Genomic DNA, 20161 nt, shown 5'->3' with positions numbered 1-20161 from the left:
TGGTCAGCAGTGCCAGGAACCAGGTTTCCTGTAAGGCAATGCACATAGCAGGTATAAAGTGTAACAGTTGCTGTAGCTCAGCCAGGCAGTGAAAAAAACTGCCGCAATTCCACTGGAGGATGACATCGTCAGAATGGGAAGGCATGGAACATTCAATGAGGCAATTTATGCCTCAGGGTCACCTGCTGCCACCGACTTTTTGCCTGAGCAGTCTATATCCAGTGTGTCAGTGTCTGGCGAGATGGTTCAAATGGCTCTGAGCATTATGAGACTTCTAAGGTCATCAGTCGCCTAGAACTTAGAACTACTTAAACCTAACTAACCTAAGGACATCACACACATCCATGCCCGAGGCAGGATTCGAACCTGCGACCGTAGCGGTCGCGCAGTTCCAGTCTGTAGCGCCTTAAACCGCTTGGCCACCCCGGCTGGCGGTCTGGTGAGATCTAGGTCCTCAGCAGACGCCAGAATCTCCACCCCATCCTCAGACGCAGAGCTTGTACGTAGTGGAGCGCTGGTGTGGATGCCACTGCAGTTTCCTTTGTGTTAAGGGTCTTTTTAAATTTCTCTCGCTGCTCCTTGGGTTTTCCTTGCTGGGAGGACTTCACTGACTCAGCCCCCAGGACTGAGGAAGAGTGTGAAGCCCTACAACCAGCTGCTTTTGAGCTCCGCAGCCACTGGCGGGTGTCATCTTTCACACTAGCAGAAACCTGGGTAAGAAGTGACCCAAGGGACCCCTTCCTAGTGAGAGCAACAGGGAGGGAAATGAAACTTCCTGGCAGATTAAAACTGTGTGCCCGACCGAGACTCGAACTCGGGACCTTTGCCTTTCGTAGGCAAGTGCTCTACCATCTGAGCTACCGAAGCATGACTCACGCCCGGTACTCACAGCTTTACTTCTGCCAGTACCTCGTCTCCCCTTCCAAACTTTACAGAAGCTCTCCTGCGAACCTTGCAGAACCAGCACTCCTGAAAGAAAGGATATTGCAGAGACATTGCTTAGCCACAGCCTGGGGGATGTTTCCAGAATGAGATTTTCACTCTGCAGCGGAGTGTGTGCTGATATGAAACTTCCTGGCAGATTAAAACTGTGTGCCCGACAGACTCAAAGTTTCATATCAGCGCACACTCCGCTGCAGAATGAAAATCTCATTCTGGAAACATCCCCAGGCTGTAGCTAAGCCATGTCTCCGCAATATCCTTTCTTTCAGGAGTGCTAGTTCTGCAAGGTTCGCAGGAGAGCCCCTGTAAAGTTTGGAAGGTAGGAGACGAGGTACTGGCAGAAGTAAAGCTGTGAGTACCGGGCATGAGTCTTGCTTCAGTAGCTCAGATGGTAGAGCACTTGCCCGCGAAAGGCAAAGGTCCTGAGTTCGAGTCTCGGTTGGGCACACAGTTTTAATCTGCCAGGAAGTTTCATATCAGCGCACACTCCACTGCAGAGTGAAAATCTCATTCAGGGAGGGAAATGTCCCCCACCATCAAGGGGGCAGGTGTAGTCTTCCAGCTGAAAGGTGATTGAGGTTGGCAGAGCTGATGGTGCCGGAACTGTTGTAGCAGCGGCATAAGACGATGTCATACATACAGGATGCAGGTGTTCAAATTATCTCTTAGCCTCAGTGTAGGTCAGTCAGTCCAGGGTCCTGTACTCCATGCTTTTCCTTTCTTTCTGGAGAATCCTGCAGTTTGACGAGCTATGTGAATGATGCTCTTCGCAGTTGACACTGATGAGAGGCAGGGCACATGGAGTATCGGGATGCAATGGACATCCACAGTCTTGACAGGTTGGGCTGGAAGAACAGCGGGAAGACATATGGTTGAACTCCCAACACTTAAAAGTACAGTATCAGGGGAGTGATATATGGCTTGATGTCACAGTGGTAGACCATCACCTTGACCTTCTCAGGCAATGTGTCATCTGCAAAGGCCAAGATGAAAGCATCGGTGGCAACCTGGTCATTCCTCGGACACCCCAAGGGATGCACCGGACGAAATTAACACTCCGCCGTTCTAAATTGGCGCTCAGCTTGTCGTCAGACTGCAAAAGAAGGTCCCGGTGGAATATAATACCCTGGACCATATTTAAGGTCTTATGAGGTGTGATGGTAACAGAAACATCCCAACTTGCCACAAGCGAGTAATGCCAATAACTGGGCAGAGGATGCTGTTTTTATCAAAACTGACCCAGAGCACATTTTGGACAAGCCCCCCACCTCCCAAAACTTGTCCCCCAAATGCTCCACAAAAAACTGAGGCTTAATGGACATGAAAGATTCCCATCAACTCTCGTATATACAAGGTACTGGGGCAAATAAGCTTCACTGCCATCCTTAGCCTGGCATTCCTCCCATGGTGTGGCCAGGGAGGGGAACAACTTGGGGTAATATTTCTTAGCATTAATGTTAGACTTTGCTCACTTGGAGACTGCTAGTGGCAGACCACCAGCAAGAGATGACGTACTACGCTTCATGGCGTGTCATCCGCCCTGATGCCACCCACTCAGACCAGGGGGCCTCCCCACGTGCGCCACCCAGCCACAGCAAGATCCACTTGGCAGCACAGCCATTGCTGGGAGTCCGATGCCACAGGGTGATGGGCACCTACTCCTCGGCGTAAGTGAGGAGTTAACAGCGCAGGCATCAGCAGTGCGATTCCTGCGTTGTCAGGGTGTTATGACAAACAGGGTACATGGTGGCCCCACCACAACGGACTGGCTACCGGGCGCAGAAAGTGACACTGTATAGTGCATAGTGGAAGATGCACCCAGGAAGGTGTCCACGCCCAGGAGGTAGAATGGGCAAGACTGCAATGCGACGACGAGAAAGTGGGTTAAAGATCTCAATGCACGATGCACCATGTAAGGCACCCTTATAAGTGGCTCGCTCATCAGGAAAATTCTGAAAAATGGAGTTCAAAACCTACAGGGGACCAACACATAAAGGCCGAAAAATGTGAGACTTCTTTTAGTCACATCTTACGACAGGCAGGAATACTTCGGGCCTATTCTAACCCTGAGAGCCGCAGGGGACTTTCAGAGCTGAATTTGAGGTCCCATGTCTGCGTGGCCATGTCCCACATGGAGCAAGGGGTAACAAGAACAGAACTATATGTGGAAGATGGGAGAACACAGGGTTTGTGACTAGCCAATAACTTGGGAGTGACTAGGTAGGGCACTTTTTGCTGTACCTGGATCTCTTGGACAGCCCGCTCATCAAGATACATGGACAATCCCGAGACGGCGGCATGGCCGCCATTGCAGCTCATACAGTGGGGAGGCAGACAATCGCCCTCATGCGCATCCCTAAGACAGATCGAGAAGATGTTCTAGTGTGGTTGAAACTGACACTGGTAGCAGCGCATCAGGTTTGGATTGTCCGGCTGGACTGTGATTATTTCACAGCCTGCTCTGATACTGGATGGCAGCTCCACTATCAAAGGCAAGGAAAAGTGTGGGTGAGCACTAAGGAGCAACTGCCTTTTTCATCACTCTATGGATGGCAGTGATTGGATTTTAGCCTTGGTTAGACCATCGAGCAGCGTAGTGTAAATAACACGACAGGAAGAACTCACAGTTCTATGGGCCTCGACATGAACAGGGTAGCCGTGGAGAAGCTAGGTGGCAAGCAATAGTTCTGCCTGAGAATCAGAAGTAGTCTCCAAAAGCAAAGTGCAACTCCATGAACAAGAGCAGGATTTCATAGGGCCAGCTGTTGCATCAACATCTTTCTGAATAATAAATGTACTGTGGCAAAGGACTTACTGTCTTCAGTAAGTGAGACCACGAGAACCCGTGGTGCAGTGGGAAGGGTCTTTGAATCATTAGCCTCATTACATTTACATTTCATAGATGTTGATTGGGCAGATAATTGGCAAATCTCAAGATAATGCCCCGTGACTGCCAGCATCTCCGATTGTGCGCTTCTTCCAACTGGGAGGCCTCTCCACAAGGGGGCACATCTGCCTTAGGTTATTTTTCACACCTCAGATCACACGTCCCGAACACCTGACAGAGGGACTATCGGCCATTTGGGAAAGTTGCACCTCAGGCAGTCACCCCTCCCTGGGCCTGGACTGTACCAGGGGGTACATGCGAACCCTACCTGTTGACCAGAGGCTGGGAATTATGTATTACCCAGTCACCTGTTACACAGCAGACACATGGGCCAGCCTTCAGGAGTGTATAGGGAGGAAGAAGAAAAAAAGAGAAACCTCAAACACCAGAGTGGAGAAGGGAAAGAACAGAAAATGGAAAGAAAAAGAGTTGTGAGATTGTTCGTCTGTCAGCGACAGACAATGCAGAACATTTCCAAAAACACCCCAGACATGTTCCCCAAGGGAGGGAAAAAATAGCAAGTGTATAGACATGCAGCAAGGTAGGGTAAAGATGCTGCGAAGGCTGGGGCCCTGGGGTACCCAAGCATGAACCTGACAGTAGCAAGCCTCCTGGGGTTGGTGGTAGAATGTATGGGACTGGTCTTGCATGTAAGTCTATTACAGGGATATGAGCCATGAGGCAAGGGATTGGGAGCAGAAGTTGTCTGGTGGGTGGATGTATGAGACAGGTCTTGCATCTGGGTCTATTATGGGGACATGACCCATGACAAGGGGTTGGGAGCAGTAGTTGTGTACAGATGGACAGTAACTCCTGTTCCCAAACCCTTCCCTCAGATCCCTGTAATATACCTAGATGCAAGACCTGTCGCATACCACCACCACCTATTACAGTCCGATGACAATGACTTATCCCACCAAAGACAGGGCTACCTGTGAAAACAATAATGATCTACTAGCTAAGCTGTAACTATTGTGCTGCACTCTACATGGGCATGACAATCAAGCTGTCTGGCCACATGAATGCACACTGACAAACTGTGGCCAAGAAACAGGGCCTTGCTGAGCACACCGTCCAACACGATGTTCTCCATTTCAATAACTATTCCAGTAACGCACCCAGTCCTCTTACTTCTCTCCTTTCCTGCTAATCCCCCTCCATCTAACCTCTCGACTGCACCTAGCTGTCCTACCCTCTCTGCACCTCATCCCTGCATACTCCCACTAGCAAACTTTACCATCCACAACCCTACCCTGCTATGCCTCCCCCTCCTGGCACCAGCTTCTTCCTTACCTATACCCGGTTGCCTATCCCATCATGTCTTGCTCCTTGTTTTCTGGTTTCAGCTGCCAGATACTGGTCATTTGCTTGAGAGTTGCCCTGACAGACACACGTATTTTCAACATAGATCTTGTTGGATGAGAGCTTATTTTTGCGACTCTTCCTGTAGTGCCTATTTGCGACTCAGCATCTCCACTGTATGGTGAGTAGCAACTATCCATTTCATAATATTATTACAAAGACTTATAATACACAGTATCCATGATGCAGAAGTAGTTCTAAAAATGCTTAGGAACCTCAGTGATTAAAATTGTATCCACAGTGAAATAAATTGAGCAGATGAACTGGCTTTATTTATCCACCATACAATAGAAATGATTCAGATTGTTATGCTGCTCCTAGTGACAATGAAAGACTTGTCAGTTCCAATGACACTGGTAAAGGACTTGTTTTGTAACCAATGGAAGTACAAGCCGTTTCAGAAGGGAACAGAAACAATGTTACGCAGCCTGTGATACGTGGTAACATTGGAAATGACAACATACCAGAGCAATCAAAATCTAAAAAAATACCATGCAAGTAGATGAAAAGGAACTGAATACCACAAATGTTGGCAGTCAAGCAGAGCCTTGACGTGTGGCTGAAATGAAGCACTCCCTTAAGGGGACCACACCCTGTATACCTAACCAATGTTAAGTTAGGCAAGTATTTGACCCATTGCTGAAAAACTATTTGATGCAGGACCTTAATATTTTTACTGTATGTTACATGATGCTAAGAGTCAACTGTACTAAAATCTACTTTATTCATTTTACAGTTTTTAAGAAAAAATATTTTTTGTTAATAAATTTAGAAAGTAAGTTTTTTCTGCAGAAAACATTTTGTGAACTTCCTAATGGGGGAATATCAATGAATGTAGTACCAGAGGTGGCTTTTTATGTTATGCAGTCTCTGAAAATTTCATTCATTTATCTATGATAGTTTTTGATATAACGGGGCATGTGTAATGAAAATTTTAGTTTGTGGGAAATTGACTTTAAAGAAAACTTTGGAAATTTTTTACTTACAGCTAATTAAAACGGTCCTGCTGCATATGATGGCCCATCTTTGGCCTCTAGCATGTCTTCCAGCTTTTTTTTTCACCTTCCTGGATGTCTTGCTTTCTTGTCCATATTAGACGCAGACCTGTCTGCATCGGCTAACCTCATTTTATCGCACTGTTGCAACCCAGTGATCATATTTTCACCAGGATTAATTCCCAGCTTTTTCAGTACCCATCACTTTCCAATATTACCACAACTGAATGCAATAACAGCATCACGAACTCCTAGTTTCATTGTATGCATGCCTACAAATACAGTTTTAGGAAGGTGGTTCCAAGTTATGCTGTTGAAACATTCATTTCGGATCTGTGCCTGCCCACGCAGGCATTTTCTTACAAGACCAGGATGAGCCAAGTCTCTGAAAATCGGTTTAATTGCTGTAATAACAGCAGCAGGAAGAGAATGGTGGTGAGAATAAGATTCCCAGTTTCCAGAGCTCTATTGTATTTGCACCACGAATTTTCTCCATGGACACAATCCATGACGGATTATCATCAGTAGAGGACTTATGGAATAATATGGCCCAAACACCTCTCTTCATTGCCTCCAGATTTTCTTTATTTCTGTTAATTGCCTGCCCATAGTATACCTGCAAGTTTTCTATAACAACTACTTGCAATCACACTTGAACAAAACTAACAGCGCATTGTTTACAAACACCAGAAACAAAAGAATACCAACCGTTGCATTCCACGGATAGCCAACACATCCAGGAATAAAAAAATCCCTAACGTGCAAGGTAGGGGATATAAAGATCTAAAATATGTGCAGAAAAGCGGGTAACAAAAGTGGGCGTGGCACAAACACACATGGCAGGAAAATGCTCTTTAAATGCTCGGAAAAAACACACACAAAATTCAAGCAATGTTTGTGTGTATCAACCTGCCAGCACTTTTGTTTGGTGAGTCTCATCTTTGTTGTTAGATATATTTTTCCCACATGGAATGTTTCCCTCTATTTATATATATATTCAGCAAAATCCTTTTCAGAGTACTTAAATAAAACCTTAATCTATCGAAATATCATGAAAAGCGAAAATCTTTTTTGATTTGAACCACAGTGTGGTCCCCTTAACATGCATGTAGTCGTGTAACCTTAGTACAGCTCTACAACACACGGAGGGGAGGTGGTGTTTTTGACAAACTGCAAAGTCTTTACAGGACAAGCATCCACCCCCCCCCCAATATAATGGTAATTATCTCTTTTTAGAGTCTGCCTTGACAGTCTTGTCAATATTTGGATGCTGTACAAAAATCTGAAGAACATAAATCTGTTGGAGTTTTTACGAAGTATTGTACTACCTACTGAGATCTCCATAAATGGTTAAACCTCAAGGGCCCATGCTAAAATACAGGAAAGGCGTACCATACGATATCTGCGTACATAATGTTAAACACCTGGCAAAAAATTCACACAAATGTAAAAATTGTGGAAAATGTCACTGTATAAACTTAATGTTGGTCTTTTTGCAATACCACAGGTACAAACTGTGCAAAATACAGAAAACTTTGCTTATGTGATGTTAAGCATCCTTCAGACTTTCTTCAATACCATTAGTGACTGAATTATAAAAGAGGGGGAAATAGTAACATCAGTTTTTATGACTAAAATGATTAACAGTATCTCCTTAGTACACAAAATTGAACTGTGTTGCTCAACTATAAATGTCAATGCCCTGCGTATATTTGATCATACACGCAATAAACGTGTAGAAATATTTTGGTCATTGACAAGCTGATACCCTTGAAAACTACTTTGACTTAATTTCATCATAACCAAGGGGGGGGGGGGGGGGGGGGGGGGAGTTTTTGGCATTCATCAGTTGACATGATGTTTATAAATGCCCAAACCTGCAGCAATATACCTGAGTAAGATCTTCAGGGGTTCCTAACAGTAATGTGGCTATATAAATAAGATTTGCTGATTTAACAGGATAGCTTTTGTTACTAGTATGCATAATCATTTATTAGGTATGAACAATACAAAAGTTTGCTAATGATGTTGCTGCAATTCTTTTACTCTATTCCAGTGCATTACTCAGTTTCTGTTACTACCAATGTTTCAGCTGAAATGATCACTACAATCACAGCACAAGAATTTCCATGCAGGCTGTCGGAGTCTACAGATCAAAATGGCGTTGACTGGGGCAAATGTATTCAACAACCTTTCACATTAAAAAGTAAAGGAATGGGCAGCCAACAAATTCATAAGAAAAATGAAATCCACCCCTTTAGCAACTAAAAATTATTTGAATATCTAGAGTCACATCTTGAAAATGCTTGCTAGCTGCATCACGAGCAACAGTGTTCATTTTAAAACAACAGGAGAAGTAGCACATTCATGTCTCCTGTGTTTATTTTCTTTAAATAATGTGAATGTCTTCAAGCAATTATGTGACTACTGTCACTTTTTGTGAATGATTCAACATACATTCATCACAGAAAATATTCACAGTTAACCTGTATCAAAACATGCCACTAATTTCATTTTAAAGATACTAATAATTATGGAAGTTTTATGGTATCAACAGGCAGCTCAAAAAAAACACACACACACACACACACACACACACACACACACGACATGCAGCAATTATGAATATTCAGTTTCACCTACTCTCAAACTGCCAGATCACTGTGTTCACTTTAAAATTACCACACTTTTAGTTCACCAGTGCTCATGCTATTGAAGTGGTCATGGGTGACTTGCTGTATTTGGGAATGCAATTTTACAAATGTAGTATCCAAGGCTGCCAGAGTAACAAAATACACAAACACATTTATAAGAACTTTAAATATTAAAAACTTTATTCACACACAATTGCATTTTAACATTACTGCCCATCAGCAGTTGGCATCGAACGAATGATATCTGAGTCTCCTGGGTCTGTGATGGATAGTGTGCAAACCCTGAAATATTTTCCACATGCCGTTCCAAGTTCAATGTTATTACCAGAATAGTGATGAACTCCAGTCTTTGCCAACATGGCATAGTATTCAATTTCTGATTTCCTGTAACAGAAAGAAATCTGTCAAATTAAGGTGTACTAGTACAACAGTGCAAGAACCCTTACCATAATTAAGGATGGAAATTACACAGAACAGGCAAACTAATCCTATAATCTCTTCAAGAATGTTATATGTGATTAAGTCATGGCAATTTGTTTGTTTGGCAAAAATTACATTTGAAACGGGTTCAACTGCAGGAACTTTAAAAAACCTGCTCTTAAAGTAGCCTTGGATGTCAACATTGCACCAAAACACACACACACACACACACACACACACACACACACACACACACACACACACACACACACAGGTTTGGCCCTGAAAAGGAGGCAATCTGATGAAATACAAATGTCAATTTTTGTTTAAAATAGTTTATATATCTCACACAATCTGCAAACTTTGGTCACAATAGTGTTTGTAAACTGAACAAAAATTTGAAAAATTGGTGCATACTTCTAGGTTATGTACCAGTACTTGTCACTTTAAAGACTTCATTGTAGGCAATATAAGATGCTAGTGTAAGACAATGATTACAGCAAAATAAAAATGATCACTCTCAGGGTGTATACAGGGACAAGGAAAAAAAATTCCCGGATTGTTCCCGGATTTCCCGTTTAAAAAATATGCTTTTTCCCGGGCGACCTACTGTCACTTAGCACAGAAAAAGTTCCCTCGGAAAAAAGTTCCCTCGGAACTGTAAAACTTATCAATCCTTTGAATGGTTAACGTTTTATATAATCGCGTAGAGCTTCCCGGAAAAAAAAAGAAAAGCCGGAGCAGAGAAGTTTTGGAAAGACCTTTGATTTGCAGCAACATATACGCTGCATATTTTCGTATTACGAAAGTATAAATTCGAATTGCACCAAACACAGGTTGTTAGTTTCCGGAGCGTTGCAACCGAGGTTGTATGTCCTTTTGTAAGCGAGTCATATCTCAAGCCACGAGATCTCGCCAGCCGATGACAGCAGCTATTCAGAGCATAGGGCACGTGTTATAGTCAGCCACTAGCAAGATTACTGGTTACATAGTGCGAACACACAAGAGGAAAAGTTAACGGTTTACATTAATGTACACAGTACCGTATATCTACAAGAAAAGCTAAGCTTTCACGTGTAATATTGGTCTTTTTTTGGTGTGATATACTTTAAGATACATCACACAAATGTGCCAGTAAATTTAAAATTCTGACATAAATGCCTCGGCTAGAAATTCTTGAAGTGGCTGGTCCTCAAACTGTTCAGTTTCGAACGCTCTGTGATTTAGATATCCATCCCACTTTCACACACACAACATAATTCATCTTGCGTAAAAAGAAATTTACTTTGAAAGTAACGCTTTTCTAGCCACCGTTCGCAATACTGTTAGTTATAGGTTCGATTTACCAGTTGCCAGAGAGCGCCAAAAACGAATTATTGTGTGTGTGCAACTGCAGTGGTGTAGGAAGCCCATATGTTCGTGTGTATAAAGCACTAAGAGAGCTTACACTACACCATAAAAGAAACAGGGCATCAGAGGATACTCCAAAAGGCATCAAAATTTCGTGAATCATACTAAAATGCGTAATTCGGCTTGAAGTGCACATTGGTTTTTTCCAGATTCACAATGAAGTAGGTCCCATCTGATATTAAGCTTTTCAGTGTGGTTTTTGGGATGTAAATTTTCTTGGAGTACCAGTACTCTACGATCTCATGTTTGGTTCTTTATTATGGCATAATGCCATACATGGCAGAAGATGATAACGTGCACTTTAAATTCACCGAACAGTTGGAAGTACCCAAAATTGTTAAATGAAACACTTCGTTTCAAATAAAATGATTGCCTCAGCGGAATTTCTTTAGCAAACTTGCAAAAATAACTTCATTCTTCTGCAAGGCGATTAATGCTTGACTGCTACTAACTTGGAAAGAAAATAAAATCAGAAACTGAAATTAATAATATATTTTTGCCCTCTGTAATTATGTGAATGCATTTTAATTCACTTGATAGCTCCCGGCCACAGAAATCCGTTTTGTTTTCATTTGACGTGGGAGCTGTACACGCAGAGAAGCAGTGAAATCACTTAACGTAAACACTGGTCACGTGGAGACTAACCCCCTCCCCACTACAACTCAGACAACTCTGTGCAAGCGCAAATCTGGCAGCTAGGGCGTGCGAGAAAAATGTTTCTCGTTTGCACCTGGCTGCTTGCTGCTACTACCGATGCAGCTAACAGCCAAACTTCAAGAAGCGGGAAGCGAGAGAAGGTACTGCTTATACGCGAGTCAAATGCGCATGCGCATCAGACTGCTGGCAACTGGTCAAACAAACCTAATGTGAACAGTTGTGACGCCATGCTCATAGCAAGCAGTTTATTGTTACGAAGAATTACAGTCTGCGCCCTATGGCCTTTGCTATCTGTAGACGCTTGTGTGTGCACGGTGTTTTGTCATCGTAAAATGCTCATTTCCTTTGCCACTACAGTTTTATTTTTTTCCCTCTCATTTATATTTTATTGCTGCAGTATCATTCTCCAGTAGCAGGATACAATAACATTCTTTGCTAGAGAATCAATTCTGCAGTCAAAACTACAAAAATGTAACTGAAAGCTAAAACAATGAAAAATTCCCGGAATTCCGAAAAATTCCCGAGTTTTTCCCTGTTTTCTCCCGGATGAAAAAATTCCCGGGTTTTTCCCGGTTGTCTCGGGTCGTATACACCCTGACTCTGAACAAACTGTGGGCACTGGCTAAAGTACTACTATTGTTCACAGAGACATCACAACCCTGGATGGAAATAAAAGCAGTGCCTGAGAGAGAAATTTTTTCCACAATGCCCTCATGTCAGTTTAAATGTAGACTAAACGTTCATGAATAATTACTGTTTGTGGATCTTTCCATATGTGACCACAATGTTTTAGAACTCCTGGAATTACACATTCTGAGCACTACAAATTTATCTACATAGGCAATTCACACGAAAGTCCCTAGCACAAGAGAAGCTCCCTGACAAAATGTGCTTGGCACGGCTGCCTTTCATGAACAATTACATAACACGATTTTGTTTGCATTTATATGGAAATTGCTCAGCACTACCACTGTCACAGGAGACAATTTTATTAGGCAGCATTAACAACAGCCTTTGTAACATGTATTTTTTTTTTGTTGGGTTTAAGGGCGCTCAACTGCTGAGGTCATTAGCGCCCAGTCACTGTTGTTAGAGCACATGGAATCTGGTAAAACTCAAGGGGATGGGGGGGGGGGGGGGACACCAGAAGGACCTGACAAAGATGCAGATAAAATAAGTAAAAAGGTTAAATGTCTTTGGACAAGCCAGTGAAAGTTATAAAACGCAGAATACGAGCAGCTGCTCGAGCGTCGTCATCAGCTAAAACATCCGGTAAAGTAGATGGCAGGGACAGGACAACACGAAATTGACTAAAACGGGGACACGACAATAAAACATGGCGCACTGTTAATGCCTGACCACAAGGGCACTGCGGGGCTGGGTCACCGGAAAGCAGGTAGTGGTGGCTAAACCGGCAATGCCCAATCCGCAACCTGGTCAGAAGGACCTCCTCGCGCCGAGATGGTCGGGAGGATGTTGTAACATGTAAATGAAAGCTATAACTTGAATGTAGGGATGGAATGGTGAGCTGCACCGACTCTAGCGCACCGAGAATTCCTCGAGCTTCTAGTTCTGAAGAAACTAGTTTGGCGGCATCTGATGATTGGTTTGTGGGGTGCTCAACTGCAGGGCCATCAGCACCTATACAAAGTACCAATTCTTACACACAGTCCAGTCTAACCACTGTCACAAATGATGATAACACAAACACTCAGTCCCCAGAAAGATAAAATCCCCAACTCAGACAAGAATAAAACCTGTGATCCTGAGGCAGCAATGCTGGCCACTAAGACCACGAGCTGCAGACGCGGCAATGTATGTTGCTGCCTGCTAGTCAACTGCGTCAACATGCACTGTAGCACCGGCATTATTTGAAGTGAATGTTGACACTAGACAGACACACTTGTGCCCCACTGTGCTCTTAACTCTTACACCTCAGGTTTCATTCGAGTAAAGCTGTGTAAGGATACACCAAGACTAAAGTCGTAGAGCTGGCAATACTTTGTGGAGGATGGAGACAACTTTTGTTGCAATATCTGTTTTAAAAAGCTCTGTAATGTATAAAAAAACTGGCATGATTGGACATTTTAAATTACACAATTTACTGAGCAATAAAACAGCGATGTCTACAGACACGGAGGTTAATTCTTCTTATATTGCAAGTCAGACAAAATACCCAGGTATGCATATAATCCTTCAAACTGCACAGAAAGGGCATTCAGTACAAAAGTAAAGCCTGAAGTAGTCCACCAAAATAAGATTTTTAAATCTGAGCCCAATAACATCCCAAAATCAAAACTTTCCCAGCTTTTGCACAGTATGTTATGTAATTTTACTGGACTAGTTTTTGAGGGTGCAATCATCTCCTTGCAGGAGCACTAATCTAAATCATATGTTTTGTTTCACGGAGGGGAGGTAAATGGTAACAAGAACTAGATGCAGCACTAGTGGCCATGATCGATGATTTTCAACCATTTTGAATCAGAGGACACATTCTGTTGCACTGTAGGACACAGAATAATAGATATATGAAAAAATGCTGCCCCACATGACTGAAGAATATTGCTAAAGATACCATAAACTTTGAAGTGAGAGACTACCTGTGCCTCTAATGATTTTTACTTGTATTGTGAGGCATATATAGCTATAACTGATCTTTTCATTAACAGTGACTGGTGCCTGAAAGCTTTTGCTCTCAAGGCATTCTGTTTCCCATAGATACATACAATGCTAAATATTAATGATGCGTTACATAACTTTCTTAATGGTACATCAAAAACAAAGCTGCAAGCATCACAACTAACAAAGCCAGTAACAGGATCACAACTGTACAGCTTATTACAGTGGCAGCATAGACATGCAACAGGTGTCTTGCTTAATACACAATATGCATTTGGTCACAAAAATATCTTTGAACAGCAACAATAAGTTCTGCACCACGAAGGAAAACATCAGAAAAATGGTCAGTCATTTTAAAACAAGTTGCAATGCTAATGAGAAACACCGTGAGATCCACGTTCTCTGGAAAAAACTTTTATATAGTTAATTCAGGAAACCTGAACTCCATAGGACAGTACATTTCATATACTTCAATGCCTACTGGAGCAAAAGGAGTGCATCTGTAAACTATTTATCATATTTGTAGTCAGCTGTTCGGAACTTCACAGCTGACAAATGGTGAATTTTGAACAAATGGTCAAGTGTACTGGAGCCTTTGGAATGGATAAGTCTCAACCTGAAACTATACCTCTTTCGAAAGCTATAATCAGACAGCTGATCCCAACCAAATACAAAGGAAAGTGGGCTACCATGACAGCACAAAGAGTTACAGCAACATCTGCACAACTAACAACTTCACTAATATTAAGAGAGACAGTGTATGCAGTTGCTGCCTTGCTCGATCTACTCATTCACCTGCTAATGACACTAGCCACAAGTACCATTAAGAACAAAATGGCAGTAGCTCAAAATGGGCTGCTTTCAATGAAGTTTCCAATAAAACTCCAATGAAAACGGCCATGATATTTTCGACCTATAGGGCCCCAGAGAGAAAATATTTTCTAGACCAGAATTACTTAGATACAAAGTAAACTAAAAGAGCACTTTATTAATAAATTCATTTCTAAACAAAAATTGACTGCACTGTGGTAACAGGAAGGAAAGATGCATTCTGATTAATAGTTTGACTTCTTCAATTGGTAAATGGATATAAGTAGTTTCTGGGTATACAGTGAAATCCCTATTTTATGTTTTCGAGCAGTTCAAATTTGAATAATGCAGAATTGACATATGCAGAATCAAGAACAATGTTAAAAACCCTCTAAATACAAACACTTGTAATTGACATTTATGATTAAAAGACAGCAACTGTCCCCAACACTTTGTATAAAGTCTAAGTGAATGAAATTACATGTAGACTACATGTTTGTACAATAACTTTTGGTAATGAATTTCATCAGATATGAAAAAATCATATGTGTAACAGCAAGTAAAAAGTCACAAAAAATTAAAATTGGTATTTGGGTACAAGGTAATCAAGTTACTTTCTGATATGCTACAACCACAGATTATATGTTCAAAACAAGGGTTTTTGGAGATCATCCTTTGTGCTCACCAAGAAAAAAAGCAAAAGCCAGTGAAAGTGTTGAATTAAACCAAAGGTATCACACCAGCTGCGTAGTTAAACCATAAGCATAAATGTCGACACCTTAATGGCTAACTTTGTTACCACTGCTGTTAATGTTTAAATGCTTTTCTGATGAGCCACATTTCATATGCTTGCCACCTTAAAGTGTTATTTTAGGCTTGAGAGAAAGATGCGAAAAATGGATTTACTTCCACAGTTGAATTATAAGCTTGTAAGGAGTCAACTCAGTGAATTTCTGTACACTGTGTAGAATGCAAATTTGAAAGACAGTTCTGGTGCTACAGTTTTGTTTTATGCCCTCTGTCACTGCTTCCAATCTTTATAATCCACAGTGTGTGCTGCAAAGTACGTATGTGAGTAGTATATGTAGTCATGACAGATTATAACACAGAAGTCTTTACTGGCTACTGGGCGACTTAAGTTGCCAGTCAATAACAATTCACTAGCCAGAAAAGTGCAATGTCTCGACAATTATGACCAAGCATATTCTTCTTCGAGACTCTGTGTTTGAATTTAGAAGGCTGATGATTGATATTCTTGCTGAATACAGTGCATCTGAATTACAAGCAAAGCGATGAGACAATTATATGTGGCGACTGGGCTCCTTCATCACTTATTACCTCAACTTTGCGTTGACTCTTGTTTTTCCATTAGCCCTACATCCTAGCAGTAGTTTTATCACAATTGCGTGGTGAAGCTAAATGTTACAAGTTGTGCTGGCAACACAGATCACGCGTTATGTCAGCATTTCCTCTGTTTAAGAGCGACAAAATATTGCAAATTACATACATTTCATGTAAAAAGATTGCCGAATGTTGAACAGGAAAAATCTTCGAGGATTAAGGAGGTACGTCCTCAACGTTATACTTTATTCCTTCTTCAGAAACTTGAGGGTAGGACATACAGAGCAATATTTACAACTGAACTTCGCGAACTACGCTGTATAACTAATGAGATGCGGTTCCCACAATTGCCTAATGCACGTTTGGGAGAAAATTATATTTTGCGCCCGCCCTCCCAGCCGAAATCATGGTTGTGGTGACCCTGATCTGAAGCACAGACTGAGACCTAGGTTAAGTTCGAAGGACCGGTATGTTTATGTCCGCGCCATGTTGAAAAGTGCAACGGGGGGGGGGGGGGGGGGGGGTGATCAAATACATAACTTCTAGCGCACTTTAGGCAACAGAGTTAATAGAAAGGCATTCGTATATATAGTTGTTATTTCACTTACCGCAATGGTGGTGTATTGTTTGCAATTATTACCAACTTCGCCTTTCCCTGCCTCAGTGACTTCAGAGTTTGTTTCAGGCCAAGAACATATTTTCCCGACTTCATGACAAGAGCCAGGCGGGAGTTTATGCTCTCCATTGCCTTTTTCTAAAATACATAAGACATATTAAAAATTAACATTCTGGAATTAGACACATGTTTACACATGATACCACGTGTTAAAGAAATTCACCTGTTTCTTTTGAGCAACCATTGTGGCCGGTATAAGAACGACTTTTTAAGTGCGAAATAGAAACTGTCTCTTCTGGAAAAATTTCACAACCTCGACGGAATAAATAACTCCCTTATTCCTTCCACTGCACTGCGTCCACGTATTTCTCAACCTACACCATACCTCAAAAGACCACTTCAATGAACTTCAGAAGTCAAAGAGCCTCATTGTATAGACTGCAAAGATATTACACTAAACAAAAAAGGTCAACAGCGAAGGGAAAAATAATTTAGTAGAAGATGTTAATTTTGACAATAAAAGCTACGATGAGAAAAGTGAACACGTGTATCAATAGTTCTCCAGAAATATTTTCAAAAAAATTAAAATCAAAATTGGTGGAAATCCGAAGTGGATGACACCTATCTGGAACATATGACGTACTCAAATCTATATGCGCATGCGCACTTGCCCAACTTTTCGGAGTTAGGATCAGCCGCCATTGTTTCTTAATGAAGTGATTTGTGTGTGGAGTTTTGTATTATTTTAGGAAGTTGTTTGTATATTTTGTGCCAGAAAGACTTTTGACTAATTATCCCTTGTCGATTGACAGTTTTATTTTAAAGACTTTGCATCATTTAAAGAACAGAGTGCAGAAATTAGGTGATGTCAGCAGGCGTGTCAGATCAGGTAAAGGAAGAATTGCTATCCTAGGGCGTAGTAAATTGAGATGCAGTCTTTGAAAAGAGAATAAAGAGTGCGATAACTGTGCTGTAATTAATGCTTGTGTCCTCTTTCGTATGTTACCTGGACGTGAACCTGCGCAGCGGATGAAAGGACAAGGGAATCAAGGTAATACGAACAACTTGTCTTTTTTGCGTATTGTCATATGACATCCCATTGCTATACAATTCCTAGATCGAAGAAAGGTACAGACTTTGTGAACACAGTGTTAACATTTGTTCTGATAGTCTGTTGGGAAAAGTAGGCCTGCATATGAATGTTGTTATGTCGTGTCACCTCGTAAGCAGTTCAGTAAGAAGTGACGTGCAGTCTTGCGTGTTACTGGTCTACCAGTATTCATCTGTATCCAAGTATCACTAGTCTTAAACGTAAAAATTTTGACGTGTGTTGGCATATAGAAATTTTTAGTAGGTATTATGTAAGTTTGAAGAAAACATATGATCTTAATGACACTAAGAGTGAGATAAATTGTATGTTGATTGACTTTCCAGCTTGAGATTGTGGTAAACAGGAACTACTCAATTTAAATTGGAGCCCATGGCTAGTTTTTCGTTAAGTCAGTATTTGTGATTATTTAGGTAATCAGACTTGTTGTTCCCATGATAGATACAGTTTACAAATTAATATGGCACAGGGAATAGGTAGATTTTGATTGCGATTGTTTTTCAAACTCTGTACACTTTATTGCAGAAAGCGGTTATGCATAATGAATGAGTCATTCAGCATGAGTGTGTCTGTCATAGTAGTTTGCTAATTTCTAAAGATTTTGTAAACATGCAAGCATCTCTAAGTCTGAAGTAAAAGTGTAAACAACGGTATGTTGTGTGATATAATTAATGATATTTGCGAGTATTATTGTATATACCATGATCATTGTAAAGTTTGATAAACATGCTGTAATGTAAGTTCAGTGCCATACACAGGGAAATGTAATGTCTTCTACTAAATGGTTTGCATTTTATAGAAGTGAAATGATGAAAGAAGTAGATTACTCTGTTGTCGGTAGTAATTTTCATGATTTTGTGTACATATCTAGAATAAGGACAGCAGTTACATTCTAGACTATGTTCTGGAAATAGCTAATGAAGCTATAGCCCGTGAAATTAATTACATAAACAAGCTGCACTATGTGATGGTAGGTGATGTTACATTGACATACAAACAACGAAGATGACAATTAGATTAGATTAAAATGATTGCACTAATCTGGGACCATGAAGAATACTCTTAGGGCTGTCACTTTTCTCTACTTAATAATTTTGTTCACTGTTAACCTAAATACTTCTATTTTTTACTTTCAGTGTCAAATGGCCCAAAGGACCACGTGAATGAACATGAAGATTTTGATTCATGGCGAACCCAGCATCATCAGGTAACTTTTCCCATCCTTTAAGTGCTATTGTATGATCTAGCCTGCTTTTTAGATTTACTCAAATTTTGTTGTAAACAACATTATAATTTATTGCATCCTTGTGTTGGTGAAGGCTGCCCATGTTTGTTATTGACAATCCCAATAAGGATCAAATTTTGAAGTATTAAAGACTGTATATAATTTTTATTTATTTATATTTTGTGCTAATACCATTTGGTATACAACAGTGTGTAGGACATGTCAGATACAAAAATAATATATGCATATACAAAGTGTATACAAATTAGGTTCAGATTAGTTAATGGCAGGGCAAATGGTTGCCCATTTCCTTTTCAGTTTATAAAGCTTCACACATGGAATTTGAACTCCTTAAAGTGTAGTCTGAGGGAAGGAAGAGGGAAGAGATATTTAAAATATGTTACTGGCAATTTATAGTCAATGTAATTATGATCCGGAGGTAATAGGGCCCACAGGTTTTAACCCATATTTGAGTATTTGTGAAGCATTAACCTTCAATATTGTTGTTTCATCTGTGTGCAACCACTCATTTTCATTATGTTAAATTTAATATGCATGGTTAGAAATGAAATGATGCACTTGTAAACAGATTATTATAGTAAATATATCTAAAAACAAAGATGTTGAGACTTACCAAACAAAAGCGCTGGCAGGTCGATAGACACACAAACATCACACAAAATTCAAGCTTTCGCAACAAATGGTTGCTTCATCAGGAAAGACGAAAGGATCCTTTCCTGATGAAGCAACCGTTTGTTGCGAAAGCTTGAATTTTGTGTGTATGTTTGTGTTTGTTTGTGTGTCTATCGACCTGCCAGCGCTTTTGTTTGGTAAGTCTCATCATCTTTGTTTTTAGATATATTTTTCCCACGTGGAATGTTTCCCTCTATTATATTAAGATTATTATAGTAATTTATACGAGGGCCCATGTCAGCAATGTGGCACAAATGTGAAAACATGTACTTAAAAGCAGTTTAAGATAATTAACGTACTGACATAGACTGAAATATAGTTTAGTTGTAGGCCTAGACATGACTTTATAAACTACCCACTTCTTTAATGAAGTCTCTTATAGGGCAGATTGAAAGTTATAAGGAGTGAATAAATGTGTACAT

At 40.9% G+C, this 20161-nt stretch overlaps 2 protein-coding genes across 2 annotated transcripts in view; one reads left to right on the top strand and one right to left on the bottom strand.

Moving 5' to 3' along the window:
* Positions 1-8999: 8999 nt before the first annotated feature.
* LOC126163011 (60S ribosomal protein L30) lies at positions 9000-17123 on the bottom strand. Its single transcript, XM_049919875.1, has 3 exons — positions 16937-17123; positions 16706-16851; positions 9000-9224 (listed from the first exon to the last, which is right to left on the bottom strand). The coding sequence occupies exons 1-3, from the start codon at positions 16955-16957 to the stop codon at positions 9047-9049; spliced, it is 345 nt and encodes a 114-aa protein (XP_049775832.1). The 5' UTR covers positions 16958-17123; the 3' UTR covers positions 9000-9046.
* A 247-nt stretch (positions 17124-17370) lies between these two features.
* The window catches only part of LOC126163010 (YTH domain-containing family protein 3), a 44229-nt gene continuing 41438 nt past the window's right edge, over positions 17371-20161 (top strand). Inside the window, exons 1-3 of the mRNA XM_049919874.1 lie at positions 17371-17602; positions 17740-17764; positions 18958-19028. Coding sequence (XP_049775831.1) covers positions 17579-17602; positions 17740-17764; positions 18958-19028 — 120 coding nt within the window. The 5' untranslated portion in view covers positions 17371-17578. The remainder of the gene's footprint in view (positions 17603-17739; positions 17765-18957; positions 19029-20161) is intronic.

The sequence above is a fragment of the Schistocerca cancellata genome, chromosome 2, assembly GCF_023864275.1.
Source record: "Schistocerca cancellata isolate TAMUIC-IGC-003103 chromosome 2, iqSchCanc2.1, whole genome shotgun sequence".
NCBI classification, from domain to species: domain Eukaryota; kingdom Metazoa; phylum Arthropoda; class Insecta; order Orthoptera; family Acrididae; genus Schistocerca; species Schistocerca cancellata.
The sequence above is the reverse complement of the archived record's forward strand: the minus strand, read 5'-3'. Positions and strand labels throughout refer to the sequence as shown.